General features: G+C 45.2%; 4 protein-coding genes across 8 annotated transcripts; 2 read left to right on the plus strand and 2 right to left on the minus strand.

Annotated features, from left to right (window-relative positions):
* Window positions 1-53: 53 nt before the first annotated feature.
* On the minus strand, window positions 54-9,060 carry sfxn1 (sideroflexin 1). Of its 3 annotated transcripts, none has more exons than XM_060063271.1 (11): window positions 8,918-9,060; window positions 5,596-5,762; window positions 5,305-5,475; window positions 4,832-4,930; window positions 4,634-4,709; window positions 3,926-4,011; window positions 3,548-3,675; window positions 3,336-3,385; window positions 3,027-3,076; window positions 2,572-2,619; window positions 54-2,407 (listed from the first exon to the last, which is right to left on the minus strand). In XM_060063271.1, the coding sequence occupies exons 2-11, from the start codon at window positions 5,757-5,759 to the stop codon at window positions 2,311-2,313; spliced, it is 969 nt and encodes a 322-aa protein (XP_059919254.1). In that variant the 5' UTR covers window positions 5,760-5,762; window positions 8,918-9,060; the 3' UTR covers window positions 54-2,310. The 3 variants fall into 3 exon arrangements, with proteins under 3 accessions (XP_059919254.1, XP_059919253.1, XP_059919255.1); XM_060063270.1 differs by lacking the exon at window positions 8,918-9,060 and adding an exon at window positions 8,101-8,338; XM_060063272.1 differs by lacking the exon at window positions 8,918-9,060 and adding an exon at window positions 7,396-7,548.
* A 1,081-nt stretch (window positions 9,061-10,141) lies between these two features.
* Window positions 10,142-13,744, minus strand: LOC132466198 (serine/threonine-protein phosphatase 2A catalytic subunit alpha isoform). The gene is made up of 7 exons (XM_060063273.1): window positions 13,081-13,744; window positions 12,394-12,603; window positions 11,853-12,026; window positions 11,675-11,764; window positions 11,334-11,495; window positions 11,076-11,194; window positions 10,142-10,920 (listed from the first exon to the last, which is right to left on the minus strand). The coding sequence occupies exons 1-7, from the start codon at window positions 13,180-13,182 to the stop codon at window positions 10,848-10,850; spliced, it is 930 nt and encodes a 309-aa protein (XP_059919256.1). The 5' UTR covers window positions 13,183-13,744; the 3' UTR covers window positions 10,142-10,847.
* A 17-nt stretch (window positions 13,745-13,761) lies between these two features.
* On the plus strand, window positions 13,762-16,146 carry atp5po (ATP synthase peripheral stalk subunit OSCP). Its single transcript, XM_060063280.1, has 7 exons — window positions 13,762-13,870; window positions 14,109-14,159; window positions 14,300-14,410; window positions 14,552-14,681; window positions 15,189-15,301; window positions 15,721-15,807; window positions 15,895-16,146. The coding sequence occupies exons 1-7, from the start codon at window positions 13,844-13,846 to the stop codon at window positions 16,003-16,005; spliced, it is 630 nt and encodes a 209-aa protein (XP_059919263.1). The 5' UTR covers window positions 13,762-13,843; the 3' UTR covers window positions 16,006-16,146.
* A 209-nt stretch (window positions 16,147-16,355) lies between these two features.
* si:ch1073-44g3.1 (uncharacterized protein LOC797133 homolog) lies at window positions 16,356-18,379 on the plus strand. 3 transcript variants are annotated; one of them, XM_060063277.1, is made up of 2 exons: window positions 16,356-16,636; window positions 16,924-18,379. In XM_060063277.1, exon 2 carries the CDS (start codon window positions 16,927-16,929, stop codon window positions 17,599-17,601), a length of 675 nt encoding a protein of 224 aa, XP_059919260.1. In that variant the 5' UTR covers window positions 16,356-16,636; window positions 16,924-16,926; the 3' UTR covers window positions 17,602-18,379. The 3 variants fall into 3 exon arrangements, with proteins under 3 accessions (XP_059919260.1, XP_059919261.1, XP_059919262.1); XM_060063278.1 differs by having other exon boundaries at window positions 16,399-16,636; window positions 16,886-18,379; XM_060063279.1 differs by having other exon boundaries at window positions 16,410-16,486.
* The last annotated feature ends 412 nt before the right edge of the window (window positions 18,380-18,791 follow it).

Consider the following 18,791-nt stretch of genomic DNA (forward strand, 5'->3'; position numbering starts at 1 on the left):
CAAGAATGTGAAGTTGGCATCTCCTTCAGTACTGGTAACTGCTGCTAATAGACTCATGTTTCACCACTTTTATTGAATCCATTCAGCCTAACTCTAAAACCATCTGGATGTAGTGCATAACAAATACGAACACACCATCTCATCAAACAAAATAAAAACATGTTCACTATCAATCTGGCTGAAGGGACAGTTGATGCAAGGTAGCTACATTGTTAAGGGATGTTCATTGAGTGGGTTAAATAAGGTTGTGGGAGAGTATAGGGGGCACTCAGAAAGCCTACCAGACTGTTGGCTATCAAAAACAGAAAACATAGCCTTATTATCACTGGTGATAATCTGCTCCAATTTGCTCAATGATTAAGGGCAGGCCTACTACGTCAGAGCAATGAGTGTTCAGATTCTTGATTTATATTATGAAGTTCAGATTTACAGCATTTTAGATCTCTTCCAACATTGTGCTTTGAGCGATGGACAATCCAGTAGGCTGTGGTATTCAGACATTTGAAACATTTTGAAAATGCTACATTCATCCACAAAGACACTGGAACAACAAGCATTTATATACCATATACTCTAGAGAATAAACCCCAATTTAGTAGATTCTCTGAAATGAATATTTGAAATAATCTAATACACCGACATATGCAAATAGATCATTCTTAATTATACATTAATACACCACAAATACACAGAATGTTGCAAGCAAATTAAGTACTTTTAGATCATTAAAACACAATTGTCCCAGCCAAGTTAATTTGTATCCCTGCACATTAATACTGTGTATCTGTTATTACTATTCATTGAAAATACTGTTTTTCATAAGGTTTCACCTGGCTTCCTTAGAATGGATATCATATACTATATTGGCTTGGTTTTGTGTTTCACAAGTAGGAGGACAAAGAACACGAAGGTCACCTTCATACACCAAACGAAGCTAAACCGTCACAAACTGAGCTACACCGTCTTACTCTGGGAAACAAAGGACCCGATCTCGTCATGCATGTCTTAGAGACTTCAGATTATTTGTTGCAAGATAGAGAAGGTCCACATACTTCCATTATGTTGCATCGTTCAGTATGTGTGGTCCTTGTGTTGTCCCCTGTGCTTTAATTGAACCATGAGCTCATCGTGTGCTTTTCAGTGGCGCAGAAAAGCACAGGAGTTCTCCTGTCTCTGGGAAATCTCAAATCCTCTCTCATAAATCCTCTTAAATGTCACACAGCTGTACAATGGCAACGGTCATGACACCGGCGGGCTTAAAGGGGAGAGGTAAAAGTTACCAAATGCTTTGTCAACGTACAGAAATACAGATAAAAAAAAAATGGATGAGCATTGCGACAGTTCACGTGTGAAAATGAAAACAAGGTCAACAGAGCAATGATGCGGCTAACTGTCCTAAGACGTGGACTCAGAGAAGCGTGTGGTACGGTGCGCTGATGCCCGCTGTGGTTTGATCATGCATGTTTGGCATTAATTACAGCAAGATGTCAGATAGCACCCTGTTGGTCTAAGTCACCAGCATAGCATCACATTGTGTAGGGAGAATCCCAGAATATTGATTTATTTTCTTCTTTAAGATTCTATCCTCAGTAATCCGAAAGCCTCAACACTTGTGGCATCACACATTTGGCAATTTACTCTTAATTGTGGTTTTGAAATGGCACTGACATGAGGAGGTTGTGTGTGTTGAGAGGTAAATCGGGAGTGTTGAATTTTGGCAGATGCATGGAATGGGAAGAAGATCTCAACTCAATGAAGGTTTGAGTCCCTCAGGAACAACTGAACGACGTAGCACTATTTTAAGAGAAGTAAAACAATGATTTGGCACCGACACCTGAACAAGTCACAGACTGAAACTGTACCGTGAAGAATACAAAAATAATAATAATCATCACCACGATAACCACTTTCCACTACAACCGCCATGAAAAACATCATTTTCATGAGGTCCGGCATGACACAAATGTTCCCCAATGTAATTTTACACAATCACCCAACCACAGAGCAGGATCTACAAAAAAGAATCTCCTAAAAATGACTAGAGTAGACAAATCCTGGGGGAGAGCGATGAGGAGGAGGAGGAGGAGGAGGAAGAGGAAGAGGAGGAGGAGGAGGAGGAGGGTGAGTCGATCTGGAGAGCGAGGATGAAGAGTAGCAAACATAACTTTGGCACGCTGAACGAGATGAAGGGATGAGCCAGCAGGGTGATGAGGACTGTGCTCGGAGGACTGCTGCCTTGTGACGGCATGGCAGTGCTTCTTTGGGGGGGTGGGGGTGGCTGGTGGGGGGGGGGGGGGGGGGCGCGCTCCTCTATAGCCCCTTGTTGAAGAACACCCTCTCCACCCCCGGGTGACTCGCGCGGATCTTCTCCTGCAGCTCCGGCTCCAACCGGCTCACCGACATGGAGCTGGGGGGGAGAGAGGAGAGGACGGAGCGTTGAGATGGGGCTGGGATGTCATGTTTAGGTTGAGAAACATGACATTAGGTAGCGCTGCGTTAGCCACGGGGTGGTAGAGGTTCAGATGGAAGTCCTCCTGACAGACCTGCGTCAGCTCAGCGACGTTCACTCACCTCTTTTGTGGAAAGAGGGCACAGCAGAGTGGAGTGGCGAACACCAGGCTGTAAAAAAAACACGAGAGTGAGATCTCTGCTCCCAGGCGGAGACATAGCTGCTCTGAAAGGCTGCACAGCCTAGCTCAACAAAACCCTGCACTGGATGTGAATGTAGCATACTCTGAAGGGATTGCATGACGTTTGCATGAGCAAACTGATGTTTGGCACTTAAACACAAAACCCTAGCCAGTGAGATTATGAATGTAAATGGTCAACAAAACCTAGATGCAACATTCCTGACGTCTCAGGACGGGAGCTATTCTTGGCTACATGGTTGCAGAGCGATCTCCCACCACGCTCATTGGAAAGACCGTCGTGTGACTTGACTTTGGATGACGTGTCACGCGTCAGGAGTGGCGTTTCTAAAGAACTGCGGATGGTGGCTTGTCAGCGGACCATCTCTGACTACTCACCAGAATCCAACCAGCCCCACTTGAATGGGTGCGCTCATCCATGGGAACTTCTGAAAAGACCATGCAGAAACACGCAGTGAGGAACACAAAGGCATGGGAGGGACCGCAGCAGTGGAGTGACCTCGTGGTCCGAGGCGCCGCTCGTTCACCTCGTGTGTCAACACCAAGTGGTGCGAGCTGGACGGCGCACGGGGATATCTTATGAGGTTGTGTTTAGTTTTGAGGTGTAGGGTTAGAAACTCTCCCTACAGACTAAAGTAAACAAGGGTGTGTCCTTTAAAGATCCTACGTTTCAAAAATAACTCTTACCCTCAAAAAGGCCTTCTTTTCCAAGTGATTCATTAGGAATGGAGGGATAGCTGAAAGAAAAACGACATGAAATCCATGAACAAATGTTACGTGAAACAACATGGAGACTGAGACATACCAGACATGTGACCACATCAGCCTATCAGGAGTATGTGTGTCTCCACATTATGTAAACAAATGGTCCAGGGGTCGAGGGTCAGGCGTGCTCCTACCCATCCCGGGGGAGGCCATGAGGATCCTGGAGACCACCACCTGGGAGATGGCCTGCTGCGCCGCCTGCGTGGACTCCCCCAGCCGGTTGTCGTTCTCGTCCGTGATGGGAATGCCGTGTTTCAGTTCCCTGCGAGTAGTTTTCCGAGAAGGGGGAATGTTATCGTTTCTTATCCTGGTGTCCTTCCACTCTTCAGGGTAGGAGGACATTCAGCAGACGCTTTTATCCACAGCGACTCTCAGTAAGGTCATTTGTCGGAATAAAGAGAAACAACAAAATATCGCTGGTCGAGGGATCTGTCAGGGAGGGGGGAGGGGGGGGGGTTGTGGTGGCTTTGTTTGGATCGTTAAAGGAGCAGTATGGGTCTGTGCCCCCTCACCTTTGTCTCATTAGGGGGATGTTGATGCAGTTAGCGGCGGCGACCGCAGCAAACGGTACGAACCGGCCGAAGAGTGGAGAGACGTGCTGAAGAAAGGAGAGAGAGGGGAGAGAGGGGAGAGAGAGGAGAGACGGGAGAGACAGAAGAGAGAGGAGAGACAGAAGAGAGAGGAGAGAGAGGAGAGAGGGGAGAGAGGGGAGAGATGGGAGAGACAGAAGAGAGAGGAGAGACAGAAGAGAGAGGAGAGAGGGGAGAGACGGGAGACAAAGGAGAGAGGAGAGAGGGGAGAGAGGGGAGAGAGGAGACAGAAGAGAGAGGAGAGAGAGAGGAGAGAAGGGAAAGAGGAGAGAGAGAAGGGAAAGAGGAGAGAGAGAGAGAGGGAGAGAGAGAGAGGGAGAGAGAGAGAGAGAGAGAGGGAGAGAGAGAGAGAGAGAGAGAGAGAGAGAGGAGAGAAGGGAAAGAGGAGAGAGAGAGAGAGGGAGAGAGGGAGAGAGGGAGAGAGGTGATTTGACAGATATATATTATAATGTATATACAATTGCATAACAGTGTAATAACAAAACAGTGCACACAGATAACTATTGCATAACTACCTCTAACACCTTACCTGCCGTTCATACGGTTAGGTTATTACAGGAAGGCTGTTAATAAGTGTGCCACAGTGCATGTAATAAAACCAATGAATAAAAGAGTTAGAGGGACAGATACCTTTGTTAGTGCATTTAGTCCCAGAGCTGTGGCTACGGCCCCAGTGGTGGCAGACACATAGGCCGTGCCAAGCTGACTGCAAAGAAAGTGGTCAGTCACACGGGATGCACCAACAATACAACACTTCATTATAACAGGGGGGGTGTTAATGCCAGGTTACACCACTTAGTGTCGGTGCCAGAAGGGCCCGTCCCTCACCTGACTGTGAGGGGTGCGTCCCCACTCCTGTTGGTGTAGTTGACGATTGCATTGAAGGACTGATTGATCCACTGCCACATCACCACTGCCGGGGTTGTCCTGGGAGGAGGAGACGCTGCGTTCAGTACCCCAGACACTCACTGTCCAAGCATCCGGTGCGCGTCGCAGCGTAGATTACCATCGCAGCCTCGCACCTCACCGTGAAACATGTGGTGTTTGTTTGAATCAACCGTATGTTCCTCAAAGGGCCCCTATTGGACCGGTGGCATAGTGACATCACAGGTGGGAGTGTCAACCTTGGTTTATGATGGACAGGTCACCTTCTTCGACCGTACCAACTGGTAGGCTTGTGGACACTCCCACTTGTGACGTAGCGTTACAAGTGTGTCATGGCTAATCACTCTCACAGCTGACGGCAGGAAAGGGCCGCTTTAAAAATGCAAAAGATTCTATAGAATAGGAAGAGCTCGTACTTGTAGAAGGTCATCATGCATCCAGTGATGGTCATGTTCATGGGGACCTGGGCCGACATGCGGCCAATCAGGATCATCTTTTCCCCGGTGTCGGGGTGGAAGGCGGAGTCGAAGATGTATTTGGCGCGCCATAGCTCATCCTCGCTCAGGCCTGGGGAGACCACTCCTTTTCTTTGAGAGACAAACGGAAGAGAACAGCGTTTAAAAGACTGCATACCGCCACAGCTACAGTCTGCGCGTTCTTTGTAGTGACACAACGGGAAACGGCCGGAAGGCCGGCTGACTACCTACCTGTAGTCGGTGATGATTTTGTGCGCGCTCTCCAGCTGCTCGTTGGACAGCAGGATGTTCCTGGGGTCTGTGACGGTGAAGAAGTGTTTGGCCCGGCCCTCGAAGGTGCTCTGGTCCCATCGGGGCTCCTTGATGTTTATCGAGGTAGATAACTCGACCGCCATTATCTGGTAGAAGAGGAAGAAGAGAATCTTGGTAAGAGTTGCCATTGTTAGCGTGATGTTTGCATGAGAAGTGATGTTCGACAAGGGGCGTTGCTGCTCACTGCAGAGCCCATGGGTGGAGCTCGTCTAGTCCAGCTCCACCTCTAGGTCTCAGGTCCAGTCCCACCCAGACTCCTTGATTTAGGGTTAGCTTTAGTAGAATCAAGCAGCAGCCCCGGAGAAGCCCCTGGTGCTTCAAGCTTCAGGCATGGGTTAGGGGCTAACCCTAACACGCCTACCCACTGCACCGTCCGTCTACGGACGACGGAAGGCGTGGCTGACGGATAGGGGAGTGGTCTTTGCAGAGGCATACGTCAGCCAAGCCCGAGCATACACGATCTGATTGGATGACAGATCCGTCGCTGCCTGAAGAATTGAACATTTTTCAACTTTCTGGACGGAGCCGACGGATCCAACGGAACGGATGGACCCACAATGCATTGCGGCTCAGCCCCATTCAAAGTCAATGGGCTCCGTCCGTTGACGGATGCAGTGGGCAAGAGGGGTAACCCTAACCCTATCTGCACGCGTGATCTGTACCACAAAAAAAATAAAACAACAAATACATCTGCACCACCCGATCTGTACCGGAAACCTAACCCCTAACTCCTAACACTAACCCCAAGCCATTACCCTAACCTTCACTCCTTTACTAACCTTTACTCATGTCTCATAACCCTAACCTATTACCATAATAACCCCTAAACCTAACCTTAACCCCTAAACCTAACAATAACCGTAACCCCTAACCATAACCCCAAAACCTTACCCTAACCATAATCCCTAAACCTAACCATGACCCATAACCGTCTAGATTGGCCCGGGTATCAGCGATCCAGATAGTGGAGATAGATGAGGTCAGCCTCTCCCATTGGGCTCTGCAGTGAGAACCACTTATTCATGGTTAGAATGGCTGTCAGTAAGAGTCCTTTCTGGAGGACTAGAACATGTGGAGTTGTTCATAGAAGGAGCAGAGGACGCTTTGCTCGTTTGTAGATGAATTACACCACGATGATGATTGGGAATAACAGCAAATATTTCAGTCTACTAAGTAGAGTTTTCTGTCTATCCTGTGTGGTGAATGACGTATGCTATAAATAGAGTCTTTTAGCAACGTTACTTTTCTTTGCCGCTGATGCAAGATCAAAGGTCACTTTGTATTCCTGCAGTATGGACGGTTTTGACAGTTGAACAAGGTCCATGCTATTACACAACACGGTATCCACATGTCGCTTGTTTAAACGTACAAAATCACAGCATAGACGTGAATATGAGGCACAAAAAAAATACTCAAGCTTCCTTTCATAATTCGGTCAGACTTTGCGACCAAACCCTTTCTTTCGGTTTGTAGATTCAACCAGCACAATCCAGTTCTTGAATCGCACACACAGCAGTGTTTCATGGGGAGGATTTACCACAAGTGCTAATGCATCAAGTCATTGCCGTTACACAATGTTGCATTGAGGAGTTCAAGTCTCTTATATAACTTCATATTTGCTATGAGAGAAGCCATCTCATAAAATCATTTAAAAATTAGGGAATTACGGAATATGTACAATATCTCGTATTAGCATATGAAATATATTCTTGGTGTTACTTGAAAATTCCACCGAAGATGTCTGTGTTTCTTTCGGTCAAAACAATACAAGAACAGCAGTATGGATTCTGGTAGATGGAGTAATAAGGCGGTCCCTTTAACTAGATCTTAAATAGAACAGTCAAATATGTTCACATGTCATTTTTTTCCATATTGCATCAGATCATTTTTTCATCAAAACACAGTCCCCAGATGTCGTCCAATGAGTGACAGTCAGCTGAGAATCACCGACGCAGAACGGTCTGCGCTCCACTGCGGCTGCCCTACGCAGGCGACGCAAACACGCGGGCGTTCGCAGCCTGATTACGGCGGCCGATCGACGCAGAGGGATAAATTGGCCTTATCTGTGATTCTTTCACTTCGACTGAACTTCAAAAAGCACAAAGTGTTCCCTCGTCTATGACAAGATACGACTTGGTGAATGCTAAGACGTGCCCATGGGCCACGACATTGACACGCAAAGCGACGTATGCATGCATGCATGCTCTCCCAATGGAAAGAGTGGGGCCGTTCAACCAGCGTACCCAGTCCGATCTGGTTTTGAACCACTGCTGCCGTCCGTGCCAAGCCAGAATCAACTGGATGGAGCAGTGTGCAAAGGACAACGGGGCGCATTAAGGACAACGGGGTCCATGTCGTAGTCGTCAGAGGTACACATGCAGACATCCTCATGGAAATTGCACCAAAGATGGCTGCTGAATTTACCATTATAACGGAGCGTTTGGGTCCGCGGCTGCAGGATCCGCGACGTTATGTCTTTAATTTAAATTAAATCAGAAGCCACGGGGTCCTCGGGAGATGGGGGTCTTCTGGTGGTCCTCCAACACCACGAAGCATCAGCCTTCTCTGGGGCTTTTTTCTTCTCTGTCTTACCACTCTGGGGCCATTGATTGTATTTGTGTCACTGTTTAATGAAGAGATGTTAACGACCCACTGGTGGAGGCTCAATAAAACATTAATAACGACCATCGTGCGAGCCGACTGAACTTTGGTCGCGACGGCGGTTTTTGGCCCCAACGAATAACAAAACCCCTCCGTCTCTGTCCCACTGAACGTAAAAACCCAGGCTGTACATTAACCTGCAGGCCTAATGCTTCACTCATATCCATATCGTCCTGTCAAGGCACTATCATGTTATCTGGTGGAAGAGGTCAATCGGTCGGTGCGTAAAGCCAGGGAGACACCATTGCGTTTGGCCCCTGATCAGCTGCACTGGATAGCGGCGATCCAACCCGACATACCCGTCGATTCCGAACCGAATCTCTTTGAAATGATTCATTTTAACGAGGCCGAATAGCACAGCAGGAATAAAACAGCCACCAATTGAAACATGCACATTACACACGACATCTTTGGCCCAGCTGTGCGTCCTAATTCAACTAGTCTCCCCCTGCCACATCCACACCATGCATTCAGCTGGCTGCGGACTCTCAGGCACCACCGCTGGAATAAACCTACCTATCAGAGATACACTCCTTACATGTTAAATAAGATGAAGAGAAGTATGAAATGCGTGACTTACTGCACTACGGAGTGAGTGTACCTGCTCCGGTTCCAGCAGCTTGTGAGTGGAGTCCCCTGAACGGAGCTACTTTACGTGGCGCGGCGTCAGCAGCAGCACAGCATCAGTGAGTGGTGCGCCCCCCAGCGGAAGGAATGGCCCCTGGCAGGGGCCCGGATAACCTAATGATTGATAGGGCGCTAGGGAAGCGCTAGGACGTTTATTTATATCGATACATAAATATCCAGCACTTTTATTGATTTATAGATATATGTATATTATAGGAATATTATACATCTATTAATATATAAATATCTATAATCCATTACATTTATATAGATATGTAATAGATTAAACAAACGAATATATATAGCCTATTGACATATATAGAGATATATTTAGATTTTTTAAATATAAAAAAAGTATTTGATGATAAAACTAATATGATCGTTTCACATCATAAGTGGCTCTGACACGTTGTGAATGGATGAAATTCGTTGCCTCCTAAATATACTAACCATTTTTAATGATAACAAAAACGATTAGATTGACACAAAGAGTTTGAGGCGTGATGTTTCTCCAATGAAACCCCTGTGTCTTAGCAGGGGTTTCTGGCCTCTAACCACCTTTGGTTCATGGTTAGAGTCCTGACCTGTGTCTGGGTTAGAGTCCTAGAATCTGGGTTAGAGTCCTAGAATAGAGTTGGAGTCCCAGAGAAAGTCTTAAAGTCGAAGACTTACAAAAACTTGTACATGCCTTTATAACTAGTAAGCTTGATTACTACAATGGTCTCCTTACAGGTCTCCCAAAACAAACTCTAAGGAAGCTTCAGCTTGCTCAGAATGCTGCTGCTAGAGTTTTAACAAAGACCAACAAATTTGAACACATTACACCAATTCTTAAATTGTTACATTGGCTTCCTGTAGGTCAGAGAATTGATTTTAATTGGGTTGGAATTGGGTTGGAGTCCCGACGTGGGTACCAGAGAGACTGTTGCTCTGATCTTAAATACATTGCACTTTCTATTTCACTCATTTGCATGTTTTCTTTTACTTATCTATTATTTTATTTTATTGTATGACAATGTTTATATGTGAAGCACTTTGAGTCTGCCTTGCTTATGAAAAGTGCTATATAAATAAAGTTGCCTTGCCTTGCCTTAGCGTAGCTTTTATATAGGCTTATAATATATGAAAAATGTTTTTTAAATGTATACAGTTTCTGACAAAGCATTCTTAATCATAGTTAGGGCTGCAAAACAACTTTATTTGACATGAATATCATTGGTACAGATATTGCATATAGAACTCATATCAACTTTATATTAACGCCAGTAAACACATGAAGCACAATTCAGCTCACATCAGGAAATAAGGGAATTTGGCATCAGTGCTATGTGATCAAAATCAAACAAAATAATACAAAGATAAATAAAAGTCAGACATCTTACTGTACCGTCTCACATCACAAAAAATGAATAATTGTGCGTCTTTGTTTAGAAAACAACAATAAAGATTTACATTAAATAGAGCGTAATCTTTGAGGCCATGCCTCATGAAAGATGCTGTTTTGTGTTAACTAGGCATCACATCGTCATCATGATCACATCAACATCCGAACACAAAGGGTAATTACACTTAGGCAATAGTCTTGGAATTAGATAATCTGCTTTAAATACATACTTCCTGACAAACCAGCAGGTGTTTTAAGTATTCATGTTTCACCGACTTTTCTAGCAATAAAAACATGCACAGAGAGGGCAGAGTTAAGAAGATGGTAGTGTTTATAGCTGATGCGATATATTACGCTATTTTTTGTGATTATGGCACACAATATGTCGGTCTTTAGGGTCATGAATAATCATCTCTCCGAACCTCTACATAGTACACCGTTGGCAGTCCTTATCTTAACCTCCACTGGCTGTGACCACACACATCAGGCGTCGTCCTCTCTACAGGAAGTAGTCCGGGGTACGGCGGGTGACGTGCGGCTCTCCTCGGCGCGGCGCGGGGTCAAACTGTAAACTGAAAACACGACGGCCGCACTCATAATCTCTCCCTCCGTTTTTTCAACAAATCGGAGAACTCTCAAGGATTTTAGGCTTACGGTTCAGCATAGCGTACTCATTAAACCATGTCTTGATTAAAACGCACTATAAAAAGAAAGCTTGATGACTTACAAGGAGTACTTCAGAGTGTCGTCGAGTTCCATAATTGCGGCTTGGTTTCCACAGCGGTAGCAGTAGTTTGGCGCGCTGAAGATAGTCACAACGTTGCGGTCGTGGCACCAATTATAACCCTATTTTGGGAGAGAGGAGGCTTCCTATCAAAGTGCAACACACCACATGTACATGCTTCTTTATCTAAGCCTACCACACCGCATCGTAGCGACACTGGGTCCCTTTGTGGTGGAGAACCTCACAGGAAGGGGCACCTACCTCCATGACCAGCTGGTGGGCTCTGGAGACCAGAGTTAGGCCATTGGCGTGGTTGAAGGTCTCCGATATGTCCTGGCCGAAGGTGTACCCGGCTCCTCGGGGAGAAATGCCCCAGCCACCGCGGTCGTCTGGGTCTGACCAAAGCAGGTCACACATCGGACCCTGGAGAATATTATTGACGGTGAGTATTGATGAAATTCAAGTGCCTTTTAAAAATACTGACAGGGAGTCATTTGTAAAATGTGTTTCTTTCGACTACGTAATAGGATTATAACAATGGGTCTGAAACATGATATGTACATGATGTAATATATATAATATGATCTGTTTGAGGCATCTACTTCGTGAGGAACTTCCTGCAAGCGATCCAGCGCTCGGATGTGGTCCAGTGTGTCTATGGAGGGAGACAGCCCGCCATGGAGACAGAAGATCTGCAGGGAATGACGTAGGTTAGATGGGGTTGATCCTCATTCAGACTAGGATATGTAGCATAGTCACGGGGGAAGAGAGGATTTTTACCTGGTTATCGACCAGCGCAGTCAGAGGCAGATAGTCAAAGAGGTCTGTGAAGTACTTCCAAACGTTAGCGTTCCCGTATTTCCTCAGGCACTCGTCGTAGAAGCCATACACCTGGGTGATCTGCCGGCTCTCGTGGTTCCCTCGGAGGATGGTGATTCGCTCCCGGTACCGTACCTGCAAATATGACATGGATGTTAAATAACAAAACCGGGTATGGGTTCTAGATCTTTGTGCAATCTAGAATACCACCCCCCCCCCCCCCCACTGCAGCTTATAACATTGTTAACACATTGTTCATATTGTCTGAATTGCCTGTATGAAGCCACACGTTCGCCTTCAGTGAGGCCATCTCATTTTGACATATATTTGGCCGATCTGGCTCGTGCATGTTTCCTAATCATCATTATATCATAATCATCCTGATTATATTATTAGCTATAACTCAAGTCCCATTTCCTGTGTTTTAAAACCAACATCTCATTGTCAATATGTCGTTGATGATGAGACACATCCTCAGGGACCCTTTTTCGTGGTTCTTTACCTTCAGAGAGACCAGGAGCGAGACGGTTTCCACGGAGTAGTAGCCACGGTCCACGTAGTCCCCCATGAAGAGGTAGTTGGTGTCTGGAGACTTGCCTCCGATCTTGAAGAGCTCCATCAAGTCATGGAACTGACCGTGAACGTCCCCACACACCGTCACGGGACATCTCACCTCCTGAACGTTGGACTCCTTGGTGAGGATCTCCTTAGCCTTAGAGGGAAGAACCATGGGGTCTCATACTAGGGTTGGGAGCTTATAATGGCACTGCCCTTTGCTTTTTAAATTAGGAAAGAGGAGACCCAAACCAAAGCAATTGAGAGGAATGTTGATGTACTTCACTGCTATAGCTTGCACTTGGAGATGGCTTGTTGTAACCCTAACATAAAACTGCGTTTTATATATACGGGGGAATGCAATAACATGACTGAAGGCCATTTGGCACAGCAGGGCGTAAATAAAACGTGGGCGTAGCTTAGCAGTGAGTTCACCTTCATCACCTCTTCCACACTGAAGCTAAAAGATGTGCGTCAAAAAGGCACAAATAGACGCAAGTGAAAAACCTCCATTGAGATGACCTATGCATTTTATTAACATGCACGCCATCATCCACTGTGGCTGACTGGCAGGGTGTTAACATACACCAATAACCCCGCTGATATCTATTTACAATAGAATAATATAACGCACCTTTTCGCAGAGGAATTTGACTTGGTTCTCCGATAGCTGTTTGCACTCATTGAGCCGTTCGATCCATCCATCCAACTCCTTGGTGAAAGACTTGTCGTCCATGGCAGGATCTCTATCAGCCAGCAAGAAGGCTGGCTTTAATTCTAAAAGGAGAGCCCTGGGCTTACAATATACGGATGGCTATATATAAACACATATATAAAAATATATATAAATGCACGATGCTTGGATCTGATCATCCGCTGCCACAGAATCTGCTCTCAAAAACGAATGCGTCAACAGCAGCTGGACGGACCGCGTCCCTGACCGAGCCTGGATCCCGATTTATATAACGTTAAACATTATTTTCTTCTTGATCAGTGTCAATCCGGTGGTTCACCGTGGTGAACTGATATCCAGTAAACAAAACAAAAAAAACTCAAATTCATCAACCTGTTCCTGCCGTTTCTCCCATGGTTTATAGTGACGTAAACGCAGGGGCCTCTCCATCACCCTGCGATGCACCCGTCCGAATATTTCTATAATTAAATTAATTAAATACCTATAATATTCCTATTATAATAAAAGTTTCCCCATTAAAATAATAGGATGGACTTGCTAATTAGCTCTTATTTAATTAGCAATTAATGTACTCGCCAAAAGTCCTCTCCCGCACGGATGTACGTCAAGTTAAAAACGACATTACCCACAAACCCTGAACTGTCTGGGTAGTCATTAGTCGCACATGCGCAGAAAGATATACCCTCGACAGCTGTAGGAGAAAATGGCTTCACTCATGTTAGGACAGCAGGTAAGATATTCAATGCTTTTTATGATTTAAAGATAACGAAAACTTCATTTTTACCATGTGAGCCCATGGGAACATTACTAAGAGGTTCATCTGTGCAGGACGGGGTCAAAGCACTCATGGGTTATCACAATGTTCACGAGACCTTGGGGTTGGATAGCATTGTTGCTAACCAGCAAGCTACCTCCAGAGCTCCTGATCTGTCACGTTCTGTTTCTTAATGACCCTTTAACCTCCTCAGGCGCGCCAGTTCAGCACGTCTGTCATCAGGCCCATCTCAAAACTGATGAAGGTGAGTTGATAACCTTAACGGGACCATCGACGTATCGGATCGATTGATTTGCGACATACATCTGGGATCCACTGAAGTCAATCATGAATAATAATGCATCCATCCTGCCCTCGTTTCTCCCCCCCTCGCCCTGAATCAAGGCTCCCATCGATGTGTATGGAGTCGAGGGTCGCTATGCCACCGCGCTGTTCTCAGCGGCCAGCAAGAAGAAACAGTTGGACCAGGTTGAGCAGGAATTGGGCAAAGTGTCGGTAAGTTGTGGCAGTGACACGTTATAACACATCCTAACATGTTGCACCATTTGAAATAAACCAATACAACTGTTTTGTCTATACGGTTTTCTATACGTTGCCCTACATGGTTACAAGAACTTTGACCTTTTCTGTCCTCAGACCATGATCAAGGACCCCAAGGTCTCCGGCATTGTCATGAACCCTCACATCAAACGCGGCATAAAGATGCAGGTCGTCACTGACGTTCTGGTCAAGGCTAAGATGTCTCCTCTCACCATCAACCTCATCAGTGAGTGCATTAATGGCAGCTTAAGCTAAATGACTCCAATCACCTCAAACCGGGTCACCAAATCAACAAACGGACCACCTCAGATTTTATTCCAATCACTTTTACAGTATCGTTGCCTTACAACATTTTGGTACTTTTCAATCTGCCATTCTAGATGATCGGATCCGATTTCCAAAAGGCTGTAATTTAGTGTTATTTTCTCCTCACCTATCGACCCGGTGTAGCTTACCTCTCACCCACACTTTAAAAGGACACCTCCTTTTAAATGTTTGGAAAATGAAAGACTCTCTCTCTCTGCCTTTTACAATCGGACAACCTAGTTCTTCTTTACGTTCTGTGGTATTGGGCTCTGCTAGGTCGATAAGCTTGGCACACAACCTCTAAAAACATGCTAGTAATAAGTTTGTTTTCCATCTGGATTTTGGTTCACTGGGCATGCTTTACCAGTGGCAATACACCGGTGGCCATCCGCTCCGTTTAAACCCTTTCCCTCTCTCTGCTCTGCAGAGGTGTTGTCTGAGAACGGGCGCCTGCCCCTGACCGGGGATGTCATCAAGGCCTACAAGATGATGATGGGAGCCCACCGTGGAGAGGTCATCTGCTCTGTCACCACCGCCCAGGTAAGCCAGCGGGTCTCAGCTCCTTACACGGTATGGTACTGCGTTATCTCACCGACCCGGACCATCTGGGACAGCAGAGACGTCTACATTTAAATATGATAAAATATAATTAAATTCCTTGCAGTACTTCGTGCTTTCATCAAATGTGCAATACCTAGTGGTGTTATATCTCTATTGTATTGCTTAATATATGTATATATCACTTCTAGGTATTTCATATTTGATGAAAGCATGAAGTACAGCTAGGAATATAATTAATCTGTTATAGGTCATAGTCTAGATGTATATTCTTTTTATATAAATAGCATCTTAATTAGTCAAGTAACTCTTTGATTTAAAAAAATATAGATGATATTGTATTTATTGCGATGATTTAAGCTTTATACCTCATCACATTTAATAATTATTTAATATTTCAGGCGTTGGATGCCGCCAGTCTTGCTGACCTGCAGGTCGCCCTCAAGGGATTCCTCCAGAAGGGTGAAACCATCAAGCTAGAAACTAAGGTAGGGTTCAGACCCCAAACGGTGAACTGGTGGCGGCCTTGGAGATGTTCAGGGTTCCGTTTTCTAATTTTTCCTTCTCATCCGCAGACGGATTCCGCCATCTTGGGAGGCATGATCGTCAGCATCGGGGACAAGTACGTGGACATGTCCACCAAGACCAAAATTGCAAAGCTCACCAAGATCATCAGGGAGACTTAAGTCCAGTTGGACGTTTAAACAGAAGAATGCAGCGAAGTTGCTTATAAATGTACATTGCTACTTGTCTGGTTACGGAGTTCATTTTAACACCAGTGTCTATTGTTGATTTCACATTAATGTATTAAAAAGCGTTGTGAAACGGCCCCTGTTGGTTCTTTATTTACAAGCTTTCCTCAAATTATATTTTATTTGGGTGTAAATTTAACTTGAATGCAACACTTTTTAAATCCATTCTGAAGCCAATTGGCTAAAACGGGAAATTTAGTTTCCCACACTCTGATCCCTATACTGAATACAGTTAATTTGACCCGGGTACACGTTTAGCCACAAAAAGGATCATTGTTTCAAGTGAACTGTTACGTTTCAATGAGGTATTCGGCGCATGCGCATTCGAGGACTGCATTTTATTTTTTTCACAAAAATGGCTGCCTCTTATCTAAACCTCTGCTAAAACGGACACATAAACCGGGAAATAACCACGGTAAATTGCAATCCTCGTTCGCGGCAGCATCAGTAGATAACCAGGCGTTGTTTACAAACGCTATTGGGAAAATGCTGTGGCTGTCAAATAGAAAAATTATATTTGATTCAAATTTAACCCTTTCCATCCTATGAGCCGCCCACAAATGAGGTACGATCTTTTCATTTTCCTGCTTTAACTATCATGTATTCGCGTTCACACCTAATCACGTCTTGGTATAACGAGGTGCATTGCTTGAACAATTGTGTACGCGTCATCCTTGAGGGCTATCCCTTTGTTTTACATGCATAGTGTGTGTCAGTCCAAAAGTAAGCAATTCCGCAAATTCCTCGCTTGTGTGTGTGCGCAGGCGTGTTGGTGTTAACAAAGAAACATCTCGTTATTTTCATCTGTTCCCAGTCCCGTTGGTGTTTACAACTAGTTTCTCCACCCTGCAGAAAATGATGCACCAAGTTTCCAGCAGCAATGACTATTGCATGAGTGGACTGTCAGAGGACTGCCAGCATTCTGCAGGGCACTTCGACTTGTGTGGCACACAGTCCAACAAGTTCTACTCTTCGCCTCCGCCGTCCCTGCAGCTGTCCCTCGCTAATCTACCCCCCCTGCCACAGGGCATGCACAAACCCATGACATGCCAAATGCAGGAGAACCAAAACGAGTTCCAGCAGCCTCCCACTGCGAGGAACAGGGGCGGGGAGGCGCCGGGTCCTGATGGCACCAAGAAGAAGGGAAAGGGGATTGTCAAGTCCGGGAAGAGGGGCCGACCGGCCGGCACCACCAAATCAGCCGGCTACCGCACGAGTACTGGACGTCCGCTGGGGACCACGAAAGCTGCTGGTTTCAAGACCAGTCCTGGAAGACCCCTGGGTACCACCAAAGCAGCGGGCTACAAAGTGAGCCCGGGCCGGCCACCGGGGAGCATCAAGAGCCTGGCGCGCCTGAAGAAGCTGGGCCTGGCCACTTGTGAAGCAGCCAAGAAAGTGGACTTCAGCAACTGTAGTGGGCCCAAGAAACTGGATTACACCTGCTGTGACGTGACGCCCTTCCCATACAGCATGATGCAGAAAAGAGACCTTTGTGAAGCTGGGGGCAAAGTTGAAGACAGCAACGAGTAGCTCTGCAGACATCTTGTTTCTGTTGTTCTTCAACTTGTTCACCGTTTTGTTTTTCTCTCAGTGTGTATGGAAGATGGAGAACATAACAATGTAAATTAGCTTAACTTTTCATTGTGCAGTCTTGACATTACTTTCCTCTCCTCCATAGAACTAAACACACCCATCTAGAAAGTATGTTATCCTGTTTGACAGTGATGCATGCATAGGAATACAATCAAATTAATGTAGGAATGAAAGTATCTATACATTGTAGTGTATGGTCCATGTTCAATGGACAGTGTTTTTTAAGCCTTTTTTAAAACAGACTTTTAATTGATTCATGATTTGCTACTATGCTTCATATTGCTTTCCATTCCAAACATGTTCCTGATCTTATGTGGAAGTGTAGTTGTCCTTTTGTATTGTTGAGTGCAATATGTGATTCATTTTATATTATATATGAAAAAAGATAAACAGAAGGAAACGGAATGGGGACACAGCGATGTTTTTTATGATCTTGATTGAACAACCCAGCACACGGTAAACTATTTTAAAAACCAAAATTGTTATTTCTATACTTTGTGAATATGTTTTGACTGGGTATTGTAATAGCCTACTTTGTTTCCTTGGATTCCTCAAACTATCACTTGATAAGCGAATATATATGTTGTTATGCAGTACATTAGCAAAAAAATATTCACTTAAACTTCATTTTAAGATTATTTCTTTGTGGAAAATGTATTAAAAGCTTCTGTGGTGTATGTGAAACCCTAATAAAAGTGTCATTTCCGACAGTAAACATGCGTGCAATACCTACAGTGAACGCTAGAGGTCTTCCTGTGCCAATAGCGGGCCTATCCTTTTATTTTCGGGTAATAACTTTCATTTAATAGTCTAATTGATCACCCAGCCGTACAGGCCCTCCCCGTACAGACTCTGAAACGCAAACGCATGTCATACATCCAAGTATTGACGTTGTGAAATGTGAAAGATAATCGATCCATTTCAACCACAGGAAAACCGACCCCACGGAAAATCAAGTGACTTCACGTCTTTGTCTTTTTTTTTTTTTGAAGGTTTACTATTTATACAACCACGTCTAACCCGTAGCCCTGTATTGAACGTCGGTTTATGAGCATAAACCCGTGAAGAGCAATGGTCTCTATAAAGGTTTATATAAGGACTTGACGGGCTTTGTGTGACGCCGGGTA

This window comes from Gadus macrocephalus, chromosome 10 (assembly GCF_031168955.1).
Source record: "Gadus macrocephalus chromosome 10, ASM3116895v1".
Taxonomy (NCBI): Eukaryota; Metazoa; Chordata; class Actinopteri; order Gadiformes; family Gadidae; genus Gadus; species Gadus macrocephalus.